The sequence below is a fragment of the Corvus cornix genome, chromosome 1A (assembly GCF_000738735.6).
Source record: "Corvus cornix cornix isolate S_Up_H32 chromosome 1A, ASM73873v5, whole genome shotgun sequence".
Lineage (NCBI taxonomy): Eukaryota > Metazoa > Chordata > Aves > Passeriformes > Corvidae > Corvus > Corvus cornix.
In genome coordinates this window covers 5,028,169-5,042,013 of record NC_047057.1, presented here as the reverse complement: position 1 = coordinate 5,042,013, position 13,845 = coordinate 5,028,169, and the positions used below count along the sequence as shown (strand labels likewise).

Sequence of the window (13,845 nt, the reverse complement as noted above, 5' to 3'; positions counted from 1 at the left end):
GCATTGTTTTGTTAGAAGGGCTCTTTAGGAAAAATTTTTGTCACTTTGGATTGCTTTATTCAGGGGTGGGGGTTAACTGAGTTTAATGTATGTTCATCAGCCGTGCACAGACAAATCTCCATATGATTCATTGGAGCAGCACTGCAGAACACCTGGTGTTGCCAATGCAGTTCTGTTAGTGTTTTGTTATTTTTAAAGGGGGTTATATAACTCTCTCATTAAAATTAAATGTGGGCTGAAATGATGCAGGCAAATTCTCAAGCTTCAGAGTGAGCTTCTTCCTCACAGTTTAGCAGAAGATAGATCTTTTTTAGGCAGAAGGAAAATGAAATCAAGAGGTTGTACTGTTGAATTTAGAGTCTCTAAAGTTTTAAGTTTTCTGATAATTCTTTGTTTCTTCTCTAGAGGCCCTCAACTCCTCAGATGCTGACCTGCAGCTTCCAGGGAGGGCAGATGCAGGATATGAATTTTAAATTCTCTCTGTAGCACAGCTATGCTATCATCCACAGGTATCTACTCGTGGAAGGCTCAATTTCCAGATGATCTGTGTTTGAATACCCTTACTTTTCACTCCTCTATTTGTAATTTCCCTATCCTCTCTCTGATTTTCCAGAATTTTTCCCCCTTCCTCAAACTCTCTGCTCTCTCTTCCTTCTGGTGACAGACTGTTGTCTGGCATCCTCAAAGGCTGCTCTTGAGGCTGACCTGCTGATTTGCTGCCATGGGAACTCAGGAGCAAGGACAGCATTTACCCCTCACACACCGAAGGGCACAAGCAACAGTTCCCTGTGCTGCCCTTCTTGCTGGTTAAAGTTTGCCCTCCTCTCTTTCACAAGGGACATTGGAAGGCTGTGCCTTAAATATCAATAGTGTTGCAGCCTCTGCAGTGTCCAGCAGCAGCTGAATTATTCGGAGGAAGGTGGAAAAGTCTAATAGCTGACGTGAGCATGCAAATTGCTTTTCAAAACTAGTGGAGAAAAAGCTTGGGCAGCAAAGCATCGGAGTTGAGAAAAACCCTCTCTCATGTAATGGCAAAAAGCGTTATATTCATATAAGTGCTGTATTTAAAACTTCCTGAGCAATTTTATTGGTAATCTTATTCCTTTGAATCAGAGAGTGTTAACTTAAAAATAGGTTGTTTTAACCCAAATAATGGATGCAGGGTAACACATCAGCACACTGAGTATGCTACAGGGAGAGACAAGCAAGTAGTTCTCTCCATCCCCCACCCCCAAACAAAATTTTGGGTGTTTTAATTGAAATAGAAGGATGATTTTTACTTGGCTGCATTTTACAGGGCAGCTTGTGATCCACGCTGTGTCAGCCTTGTCAGTGCACTGGCAGATTTACAGCCCCATGGTCCTTTCCTACAAGCAGAGGCTCATAACAGCCTAATCCAGTAATGTGGGTTTAATGCACAATATAATTTCACGAACAACCTAGAAAGTGAGTGCAAATCTGGAAGTCGGTGCTTTCCAGAAATGTCATTTTAGTCATTAGTTTAGAAATGCTGAAGATGGATCTGATTGATATTAGCCCACAGAATGGTCACTGATCCTTACACTATCAGAGAAAATAAAGTTGTGCATGAGAACAGCTGAAATCCTTTTTCACATCCTGCTTGAGCTGATTACTAGTTATGCTATCTCAGTCTAAAGACTGGAGTGAGAGATGAGAAAATTAGAGTCCAGATCAAGATTTACACAAAATTTGGGAGAATTCCTGCCCACTTCCATCCAATAAAGATAGTTAACCTTCAGTGCATCATTAGCTTGCCAAGAACAGTACTAAAGCGGCTTTAATTGACACATTTACTTCTGCTGCAGGGTGAAATAACACAGAAGCAAGAAGCAAAACAAAACATTAAAAAAAAAAAAAAAGATTTTTACCACAGCAAGACTCTTAGAGGGGGAAAAAACAAAAAATCCCATTTTTATTTCCTCTGTGAGGATGCCAGCAGTCTTGTTTCATAAACTCCAGTGATTCATCACCATCCCAGGCAGCCAATCATTCCGCAGGTCAAGTAGAAATGGGCTGTAGAGCCAGCAACTCCTGCTGCCCCGATAATGCATGTCATTCCAGGCATGGCGACATGCTTTCTCAACAGCTGCCATTTTCAGTTACCTTTTCTATGGCTGACATACAAGTAAATGTGTTGGAAGCAGTAAAACAGTCATAGGAAAGCAGTTGCAAAGATAAATAGCACCTGCACGTGATAATCTCTAATGTCATTAGAAAAGAAAGAGGGATGTGTTTTGAAATAGAATTTCTCTCCTCTGAAAGCATCCCTTGACTTGGGGGGGTTATGTGTGTGCGTGACTGAGAGGGGCGGTTTTGTAGGTTTGTTTTTTTTTCTTGAATTAACATCCAGACATTTGTCTTGGTTATAATCTTAATAGATACAACTAGGGGAAAAGGAAAAAAAAACCCCAAAACCTAAAAACAACAAAAAAGCAAAGCAAAACCCAAACACCCAGCATTAAATATAAAATCTTTTTGCAAGTCACTTGTGAGAAAGATTTTGTACAGCTGGATTTTTTAATTCAGTAATGCTCACTTTAAGAAACACAACTGCTCTAATTGAGGGAAGAGAAAAGGATTTTCTTCAGTCATTTCTTTTCAGTCTTTATTCCTTACCATCTTACTTAAATTTCCTGAACTGCTTCTTCAGTAACTGTCCTCTGAATCATATGTAGTTGAATACTGTTTTGCAGATGGAAACCGAGTGGGAGTTTTGAGGGCACAGGATTATAGAAAAACACACCCTCAATGAAAAATGTTTAAACTTAAGTGCACACGTGTATGCGTGCACACAGATATATGTGTGTATTAGAAACAGAGCACGTGTAATTTATGTACATGTACCATGTAAAGTGCCTGTGCCTGGACAAAAATGGAGAAAAAAAAACCCAACTGATCCAAATAACAGTGCTGGAACCAGATTTCAAATGCATAAGATTATCCATATTAATTTATGGTAATCTACAAATGAATGCAGCAGAAACAGTACAGGTTATCCAAAATGGTACTTGCACTTATTGAGAGACTACCACAAAATATCTTCATGACAGATTTAGTTGCATCTTCTAATACCCTCTGAATTAATATCATGCAAAATACAAAGTACAAGCTATGTTTCCCCTTTGAAATGACTGGCTCTTGAAATGCCAAAGGAAAGCCAAACGTTTCTCTCCGCACAAAGTCCTCTTAGACATATTGCTTTCAGATTTCATCAACTTAGGTGTTTTCAGGGCTGTAAGCAGTGAACTTTCCATCAGCAGCATCTTCAGCTAATTAACCCTCCTGATTACAATAATTAGTATTGATTCACTCCTGAATGACTTCTTAAGTATTCAAGCACAATCTACACTTGCAGTAAAACTTCTAGATATGAATATTAATTGAACACTCGCTTTGTTTTTCAGCCCCAAAGGTATAGTTTGCAATCTTATATAGAATAGAATCATAGAATGGTTTGGGTTGAAAGGGACCTTTAAAGGTCATCTAGTTCCAACCCCCATGCCATGAACAGAGACAGCTTGAAGTAGATCAGGCTGCTCAGAGCCGTGTCCAGCTTGACTGTGAATGTTCCCAGGGATGGGGCAGCCACCACCTCTCAGTACAACCTGTTCCAGTGATTCACCAGCCTCATTGTGAAGAATTTCCTCCTTATATTTAGTCTGAATCAGCCCTGTTCTAGTTTAAAGCTCCAATCCCGTGTCCCATTGCAACAGGCTCTGCTAAAAAATCTTTCCTATAAGCCCCCTTCAGGTACTGAACGGCTGCTCTAACATCTCCCTGGATCCTTCACTTCTCCAGGCTGGACAACCCCAAGTCTTTCAGCCTGTCTCCTTAGGGGACGTGTTCCAGACTGACCATTTTTGTGGGCCATTTTTCCTCTGGATCCAATCCAACAGTTCCATGTTGAAGATTTGTTGAGGACTCCACATGTGGAAAAAGTACCACAGGTGGAATCTCATGAGGGCGTGGTGACCTCCCTTGACCTGCTGGCCACCCTTCTCCTGATGCAGCCCAGAATATAATTGGCTTCCTGGGCTGTAAGTGCACATTTCCAGCTCACCTCCAGCTTTTCACCCCCAAGTCTTTATCTGCAGGGCGGGTCTCAATCCCTTCATACTTAAATTTGATAACAGAAACACGTCAGTCTCATTCTATTTTAACAAAGAAAATATTAGCATGTTGATGATCGTGGTTCATGAATATTAAAGTAAGTAAATAAATAAAGAAATACACACAAAGACTCCGGGCTAATAAATGAATATAATTCAATTCCATTTCCCTATGGAAGCATGGAAAGCCAGGTCCCAGGCTAAGACTTATCTTGCTGTTTCTCTAACAGGTAGGACTGAGGGTGTTCGTTTTGACATCACACCTGGTCATTGCAAGAGCAAATAACAACTCATGTAGAGCCTGAATTACCTCTCTTAGCTCTGTTGTGGAAACAGATGTTGCCAAGTTTGACAACTGTGAGGCACCACATTGCTTTGTGAATGGGTGAGATTCAAAACAGGCAGCACTGAGGACACCTCCGATGTTCAGGCATAAGATCTCTAAACCTACACAGTCTTTCAAAAGCCAATACTTTTGTTAAACAAGCTAAGAAATTACTTGTGTTACTGCTTTGCTTCACCTTTGATGTTAATAATAATTTTTATGGCTCAAAAAGCAATATTTCAGTAAATATGCATAGAGTTTTTTTTTTTTTTAGCAGGATTCGCACAAACTAATTCAGAAATCAGTCTTTGATGTGAATGCAATGTCAGAAAATACCCTTAGAAAAGAACAAAGTAATTTTCAATCCAAGACAAAAAAAAATCATAGTATATGTATTTTACGTAACATTTTATCTGAAAACATAGAAACTACGGTAAGTTTGGTAGGAACTCACCTGTGAGCAGAGTGCTTAAGGAACAATTTTAGTATTGAATAGTCCTTAAAAGTGGTGGTTAGTTTTGCTGCCCAGGTGCCTGTTGGTGGCTGCTACAGACATGGCATTCATGCTTCTCTGGGCTATCACTAAAGGGGCATTTCCACGTAACTGAGAGTGAGGGACTCACTTTGTTGTCACTCACAAAGGGCAGCAGCTCAGGCTGCTGCAACATGACATGATAAAAAAATAACTTTATAAAAACATGCCACTGTTTCCCCCCTCCAGTTCTGGTGGAGCAGAGCAGTTATGAATGAGTTAATGCTTGTCTCAAAAGAAGTTCTCCCAAGGAAGTGAATTATGTCATGGTCCCATTATATTAAACACCATCCTTGCTTTCTTCATGTTTATGTGCAACACACAGCATGCAAGTACTACCTGATAATCCATAACCTCTTGGCTTCTCAAGTATTTTATGTGATATTACCTTTTTGTTCACATAAACTCTTTGCTATTGATTTACACCATCTCAAGACTCAAGGGAAGAAGATACAATGACAAAAAAAAAAAGCAAAACAGCATAGAAGTATTTAGTCTCCCCACAAAACATTTTTGTGCTGAAATACATGCTTTAGAGGGCTCTGACTGCTACCAATATATCCTTAATGTCTTTTTGGTTTAAGTAAGGGGTCCAAGAGACCCCTCAACCCATATAAATCATGCTCTAGAGTCCAGTTTTTAAAAAAGCACAAAATCTCTGCTATTAATTGATCAAAGCAAAAACCAGAAGCCACTGATAAATATATCTTTTCTCTCACAAAATCATTAAACTTATTACTAAAAGCAGTACATTTGCTTAACATGTAAAGTATTTGAAGACTTTAAACAGTTTAAGAAACTCCACAGAGTGATGACAATTCATTTTATTTAAGACACAAGCTGCTGTCCAAGTAGTAACTCAAAATTTTTCAAAAGCTTTGTAACAATTTCTTCTCACAATGTATAAGGTTCATGAGCATTTTGCCAAATTCAAACCCAAAACTCTTAACTGTTTTAGTGCTAAACTATGGTTCTCTAAACAGAAAGATAACTTAAGAAATGTCATATGAATAATTTGTTAGATTTGGGGGTAGGAATCATTCAGGTAAATTATTCTGTCTGACCTTAAAAATTCTAACGTATGCTAATAGCTGGATTATAAAAATGGAAAGTAGCATGGGCTCCCACTTTGAGATCTGATTTATCATTTTTATTGCATTTTCATTACCTAAACAGAATTCGAAACAGTATCTTCAAAACAGCACTTAAAGTTGATACGATCGGGCATAAAATCAAGCAAGGGCACATTTGGCAAGTATGTATTTGCCAGATTGACAGCAGTATTGTAAGCTTTCAGAATCAATAAGTTTTCTCACCACAGTTAAAGGAGAGATTAGTAATAAATCTGCAACTTAATGCAATAGCCATAATTGTAAGATGCAAACCTCCCCCTCCCTGCTCTATTAGCAGCAGATATCAACTGAAACAACCACCACAAAACAGGCAACGCACTTTATATTCTACTGTACACACAAAAACATTAAGGGAAATGAAAAAGGGTCTGAGAAAAGGAAAGGAAAAAACCCCCGAAACAGCCCAAACCACCCCATCGCCAGACACACATTAAGCTAGTTTGACAACACCATTGTTCAGCTGTCCCATTGTCAGACCAAAAGATGTATTCAATGCTACAATGTCTGCTAGCAAATAAACAAAAGACTACATTTTTCAAAGCGGGGTGCCAATTCCAGCGTAATTCTGTGTGTGTGTGTGTGTGCGTGTGTGCGTGTCTGCGTGTTGTGTGTCTCTGAAAAGAGTAGTGGATGCTGGCCCCCCGCTAAACCTGGGAGCATTATTAGAGAATAGATGTGTAATCCCACATTATAGGAGTATTTAGGTATTTTTAAAACATCTTCAAGCGGTACAGACTAGGTAAAGCATTAGTAACTATTTACATAGGCTAAGTGAAAATTAAAGTGGTATTTAGGGCACTAGCTCTAATATGGAGTCTCCCTGAGCTTTTTCCATGCTTATTCCATGCCCAGTGCATAATAATGAAGCAGGCAGAAATATTGCAAAGGAGGTGATAAAAGAAATACCAGCTCTCTTTTAAGGGGAAAAACAACAACAAAAAGAGAAAAGATAAATATATTTATTTTTCCCCTCCTTGCCCTCTCCGTACATTTGTCGTTATACAGAAATGTGCGACCTGAACTAGTGAAAAATGCTACTTGCACCCAGCAATGCCTGTCTTTTCCTTTAAATAGGGAAACTACTTAATACACAGCACGGTTATAGTTGCAGCGGGCCCAGGCAACTCGAATGCACGCGTTAAAACAAAGGAGACAACATACCTTAAAAGCAGCTCCTCATTTCTCATAGTAACAGCGGATTTGGGACAGCGCATGCTTTCTGCACCGATATTCTCAACAAAAGCCAGTTCAGAAGTGCGCTCAAACATCAATGCCACAGTAGCTACTCACTAATGGCTACTCTTTCTCTCTTTCTCTCTCTAGTCAGACGCTGAGTGGTGGAGCAAAGGGGCCCCTGCAGATTCACTAAGCAGAAATAATCCTCTCTGACAAGTTATGTTGTCTGGGCATATTTTACATTAATGCACTGTGCTGCCTATAGGGGTCTTGTTTGCATTCACTCTAGCCTAGCTGGTGTTAGCTCTCTTAATTACCATCCAAAAAAAAAAATTAGCAACATTCCCCCCTCCCCCATGAAAACAAAAATAATAATGTGTATGTATGTGTGTATATATATGTATATGCACATACATATCTCTATGTATAAAACTGAAAGAAAAAGGGGGGGAAATCTATGGGCAAATGAGGAAAAGCTTTCCCCCTCTGGAAAGATGCATGCTTGGTATGGATCTTTTGTTTGCCCTGCGAACTCAGTGAATACAGTGGCAAAGAGATGCTGTGGCTCGTGAGGCTTGTGCACTTTAAGGGAATTGGGTTAGAGGCTCTTTCTGGGGCTCTGGAGTCGCAGCTGGAGCTTTTGCTGTCTCCCTCCTTCCTTTCCCTGTTCAAGGCTGAGTGGCTTTATGGGACCTGCCAGCTCACATCAGAGGGACTGGGGAGTATTAATGCAGGCACCTGGGAATCCTCCTCAAGTTTTCAGTTTTCCTTGGCAATTTTAACCCCCCCAGAAAACAAGTCAAAAATCCCTCCAATTTTAACCCCTCCGAAACACAACTCGGTTACCAAGTAACTGAGTTTGCTTTAACCCAGACCCTTACGCTTGGCTTTGGCACAGTTCTCGCAGACAGGGAAGGATGTTGCATTATTCAATGATTTACTCACTTCCTATGTATGAAAGGAGCTATAGTGTGACACAGATTTCAGGGAAAGAGCCTCTTTGGCCCTATTTGGGAGATCTGCCATGTGATTTGTAGGAGCAGGTTGTGGTCTTCCCAGTTGCCAAGGTAGTCAAAGAGAGGTTTCTTTTCACATCTTGGTTTCAGCTTCTGCTGGGTAAATCTTTAAACTGTGCAGCTACTTTTGAGGAAGGAGAATGGTTGGCTTATTTTTTAAATTATTTTAATTTTTTTTAAATGTACATCAGATACTTGAGCAGGCACTTATTTAGTAGACTGAAAAAGTCAACAAGTCCTTGATGCTCTTTTCAGTCAAAAGCTTTTCTGCACCACTGTGGCAGTAAAATGCATCTTAAAAATGACTGTAATTTCCTCTTGGGTCAGGTTAATTTAAGGAGATGCAAAACTCAATAAACACGAATTGTCCAAAATTGACAACTTGTCAAAAAGTCCAGTCAGGCTAAAAATTGAGCTGGACTCCAAAATTTGAATTCAGCTTTCATGGACTTTTGGCTATGTATGTGGCTGGTCTGATGCTCTTTTTCTACGCTATATACTACTGCCTTAAAATAGACTGCTACGATATCCTGATGCAGTGCAACTGCTGTTAATTCCTTAACAGAAGTTGGTATTTAGGGGCTTGATCTTTAAACTTGAGTCTGGGAATGAAGGCAAAGAGAGAGCAATCACCAGTATAAATACACTGGTAGCAAGATCTTGCCTTTCTGATGGCAGCTGTTAACTTCTATTAAGGTCATAAATTGTTTGCGGCAGAAACAATCCTTTTGTTCTACACTTCTCATTGAGCACTGTGAAACCTTGGGATTAGTTTCAGTCACTCTGATATAATATTTGTCAAATGACTAAAAGACAAATTAAAAAACAAACCTGGACATAATCTACTTTTAGTGGTGTAGAGAGAAAGACGGCAGCTTGGGAAACATGGGTATCATGAAGGACTGCAAGTCAAGGGAAGACAGGTTTCAATTTGCTTCCCTTTTCATCTGCAAAACATGACCGGGATTCTAGTTGCTCTTGCAATAAAAAATAATAAATCATTTTAATGATTAGCAAGTCAAACCAATTCCATGTTAAAATGTCATGCTCCAAGGTCAACTGAGACAACATAGCTTGTACTTCATGCTAAAAATATCTGAACAGTCATGGAAGGCGGCCAGGAAAATACTCAACCAACATGACAAATCCCATACCTCCTGCCCCAAATACTAAATCCATTACTACCATTTCAGGCATGGCCACCAGCACTCCAGATTTCAGCTCCTTTACTGTTCACCTCCAAATGACTTGTGCCCAGCAAAAGTCACCGTGGTGCCCGGGCTGCTCCAGAGCAGTCTCGGGCTGGTGAGGCTGATGTACGAGCAGCAGCAGCAAATACCAGGGTATGCTACAGAGTACACAGCTGAACGGGAAGTGTCAAACAGTCTGATGAACTGCTACAGTTTTCAAAAAATATGGCAAGGATCAGCATCTTAAGACACTACCAGCTGAGGGAACAAAGCTTTCTTTTCAGGCTGGAGCAGAATGGCTCACACAGAGCCCTTTGGTAGGGAATCAATGGGCTTCTGTTGGGCGGCTCCGCGCAGTTGCAAGTTCTTGATCATTTCTGCACTTAGAAAGAAGGAGGAGAAGCAGCAGCAGTAGGAGATAAAGTGAAGTATTATGGAAGGACTCATCTACAGCCAAAGGAATAAATAAAAAAAAAAGAAAAGAAAATCTACAAAGCAGTAACACAGACAGACAAAAAGAACCTATGCTTTCTATCACATGTAATGAAACGTCTGACAGAACAACATCTGCAGAGGGATCACAGCTGCTGAGGATGAGAGGGAATATGAGTATTATTTTTCAATTGTAAGATGTACTAAGCAGGAGTGCCTTTAAAATAATATGGCTGAAGGGAAGATTAAACCAGATGCACAGGGCTATCTGGCTTCATTCAGGATGAAAGTCCAGCTGTGGAGTTTAAATCCAACATTTAATATGAACATTGATTGTAGATTCATAACTGATATGCATATATTGCAGAATGCTCTGCACAAATTACATACAGTGGAAATTTAATAATTTCATTGCCCTGTATTTAATGGAAACCCAAGCCTTCCATGTATGGCCAATGAGTTTGCTAAACTAATTATGTGATGCTGCAAATCCTTGAAAGGCCACAGGAATAACAATCATTTACACAGGAAAATGATCAAAACTTCAGAGGTAAGCCAGTAACAACAACTAATTATACCAATTAAAAATATGCCTTCTGCTCTCTACTTCTAGTTCAAATTATTCCTTGACCATTCCATTTGCTTACAGCATTTAAAAAGTATTGAGAAGCCCAAAACATAGTGATGTTTTGCTACACTAAAAAAGTGTTTCTACCAGCCAAGCGGCGGACTACATTTTGTGGCAAAGAAATGGTGGACAAGTGTCCAGGACAATGGACCAAAAATCTTGAGTGCAATCATGAGAGGAATAGAAAACCTTGATTCATGTCCCCATTTTACCAAGTGTCCCTGTGTCAGATCTCATGCAAACCAATTAACCTCTTGCTCACATCTCCATCTTTAAAATGAAAAAATCCAATAAACTCCAGAGCAGTGTGACCATAATACAGAACACTGCAAGATGCATAAATCAGTGCATTATTGTGGGTTGCACAAACATTTAAAATACGTCTTCTCCTCACAAGAGGCACTTGCAGTCTAAGTTGGTTATCTGCTGTTCTGTGCAGTTATTTAGGCTCAAATCACATTTTTTTTGTATAGGTGTGAAAAGCTACACTTTAATCTGATAGCATTTTACTGTTTTAGGTGGTTAAATCCCACCTTTGAAGCTGAGCAATTAGTCTAAGCTAGTCATCTAGGGTTTCTCTATTGTCACTGAGGGGAGATTAGTTATACTAAAGAGCATTACCACGTCTCTCCATTGACTACAAAGGGATTAGATCCCTAACTTTTAAATGCATATATTAGGCAAGACGAATCCCACCTAAGTGCCTAAAGCAAAGGTGAGAATTCCCATGTTCCTGTTTCAGCTTCACCAGCGTATATCTGTCCCTGTGCTCCACAGCACTGCCATTGCCCTGGGCACCCTGTGGCCGCTGTGAAAGTGCAGCTCAGACACCTTGAGCCTGCCTGGCACTTCCAGGTAGCTGCAACCTGCCTGCAGGATGTCTGTAACAATCAAGTTGTACATGGGCAAGACTGCCAGGTCTGAAACAGACTGGTCCAGAGGAGGGGCATGAAGATACTCAGAGGGCTGGAGCACTTCTCCTATGAGGACAGGCTGAGAGATCTGGAATTATTTCCTCCTGGAGAAGAGAAGGTTGAAGGAAGATCTTACAGAACCTTCCAGTGCCTGAGGGGGCCCACAAGAAATCTGGAGAGGGATTTTGAACAAGGGCATGTTGTGATGGGACAAGAGGGAATAGCTTTACACTGAGAGAGGGCAGGTTTAGATTAGCTATTAGGATGATATTCTTTCCTGTGAGGGTGGTGAGACACTGGAACAGGTTCCGCAGAGAAGCTGTGGCTGTCCCATCCCTTGAATTGTTGAGCTTGGATGAGGAAGAACCTGGTCTAGTGGAAGGTGTCCTTGCACATGGCAGAGTAGGATAATGATTTTTAAGGTCCTTTCCAACCCAAACCATTCTGTGATTCTGTGACCTATAATATGTTACACCTGTGCAAAATTTGAAGTAGAAAGGAAATTGGCCTCAGCTTCAGAAGTGGAGTCTTTCCAGCACGCTTTCAGAAAGCAGACAGTTCATTTAGGTATCTTCTCCTAAAATCTAGAAAAATGAGTAACTCATTGCCTGCAGCTTTTGTGTTATTGGAAACACAAACCCAGGTATTGTTAGAATAATTTTACTCTAGACCACTTAATTGGTGAATGTGACTAGCAAGGAATTGGCTGTAACTCAAAAGGCTGTATCTCATCAGGCTTTACCTCTGCTCTAATTGAAATTTTTGTTCATTTTTACCTAGAACAAATTATCACACTTTTGTCTCTGCTTCCTCTGTTGATTTTGGTTTTTGATTATACAGCCTTTAACATAGTTGCAGATGGGAGATCAGTTGTTGTCCTCAGCTCCAGCAATCTGACATCCAGGATACTATTTTTATCAGGAGAACAGAAACACTGTGACATTTGCTATTTGTATTATGCACATACATACAGGTGGAGAAGTTTCTTTGCTGTTCCAGGCTGTGAAAACACAAGTCACAGAGACTCAGTTTCTCACATCTAAGTATCTAAATACAATTTCATGGTGAAACCATATTGATCAGCTTTAGAGCCATTCATGCAGATGTGGACAGGTACTACCTCTGTATGCCTTGTGTGTTTTAAACATACTCACAGTATCTTTGTGCTCAGGATAAGGAAGGTTAGTTTCAAACTCTTGCAGTAGAGATACAACAAATCACTTTTTTTTTTTGGCAACAAAACCAGTCTAAAATTTGCCCCATCTCCTTTTGTCTGTTTTGGTAGATATTTTAGATTATATGCCTAGATTTTTTGTCTGAGTCATAGGGGTGGCAATTACTTACAGACTGTTGGTCTGCATGATGCAAAAGGTCTTTTCTAACCTTTTTCACTTGGGAGTATCCAAAGAGTATAATCAAAATTAAATAGCACAGACAGAAAACACAGGAGTACAAAATGTTGCATAAATGCTGAAGATTAGTACTTGGACATCAGGGGAATAAAAAGTTTTGCATTTAAAGTATATAGCAGGACCGGTACCCACTGCTTCTCTGTGATAGAAAAGGTGTGTGCTGCCTCCCTTGAGCATTCAGCAGCGCTGACTCTGCATCTCAGCATCTGGGAGACAGAAGGAACAATCCTTTCCTTTTTACCTAAAAGATGTGCTCCAGTGCTACTCCCACCCTTAACAAGGAAGGGGGCAAAACTCACAGCTTGTGCAGTTCAGAAATTCTAACAGAGAAATGCACTTCAGTGTATTTTTAAAAGACAATAAATCACTTGAAACAACTTACAACTGGCCAGGCTGTGGTTGCAGACATGGCTACTCTACAAAGGAAATAAAATATTTGGAAAGATCTACATGTCGTAAGAACATCTGGCCTGCAACTAAAGGGGAGGAGGAGAAAGCTGATCAAAAGAGTGAAGAGTAGCAGAAGAGGCAACAGAGCACCAGATCTGAGAGAAAGAGAGAGAAAAGGCAGAGAGAGAACAAACACAGCTGGTTACAGAACCATTTATTTTCTACTTTAATTTAAAATCTATTTAAAGCATAAGCAGAACCTGCTCTGTCTAAACAGGAATATCTTTATTTTGCACTTTTATTAATGCCAAGATCATGACTTTAATGATGTGGGATATCAAGGACCTTGTGTTCTTGGGAGCATAATGTAAAGAAAGTGAACTTGCACAATATATACAAATGTATAAGCTGTTTGTGTTAACACATATCAATGAACATGAAAAATGTTAATAATTACAGATGAGAATTTAATGGCTACTCATCCTCTTAAGCAAAAATTAGAAATAGAACCACATTTAACAGTTCTATTGAACCTATTTTAAAATGATCTTATGGTGCTCTACACAG

At 39.9% G+C, this 13,845-nt stretch overlaps 1 protein-coding gene across 5 annotated transcripts in view; it reads right to left on the bottom strand.

Annotated features, from left to right (window-relative positions):
* Positions 1–13,845, bottom strand: part of CELF2 (CUGBP Elav-like family member 2) — a 550,097-nt gene that overhangs the window by 252,962 nt on the left and 283,290 nt on the right. Inside the window, exon 1 of one of the 5 annotated variants that reach the window (XM_010407801.3) lies at positions 7,282–7,516. The exons of 2 other annotated variants lie outside the window; for them this stretch is intronic. In XM_010407801.3, the coding sequence (XP_010406103.1) occupies positions 7,282–7,388 (107 nt within the window). In that variant the 5' untranslated portion in view covers positions 7,389–7,516. Of the gene's footprint in view, positions 1–7,281; positions 7,517–13,845 lie in introns of those variants that run through there. 2 more of the 5 variants (XM_010407800.3, XM_010407803.3) reach the window with 2 other exon arrangements.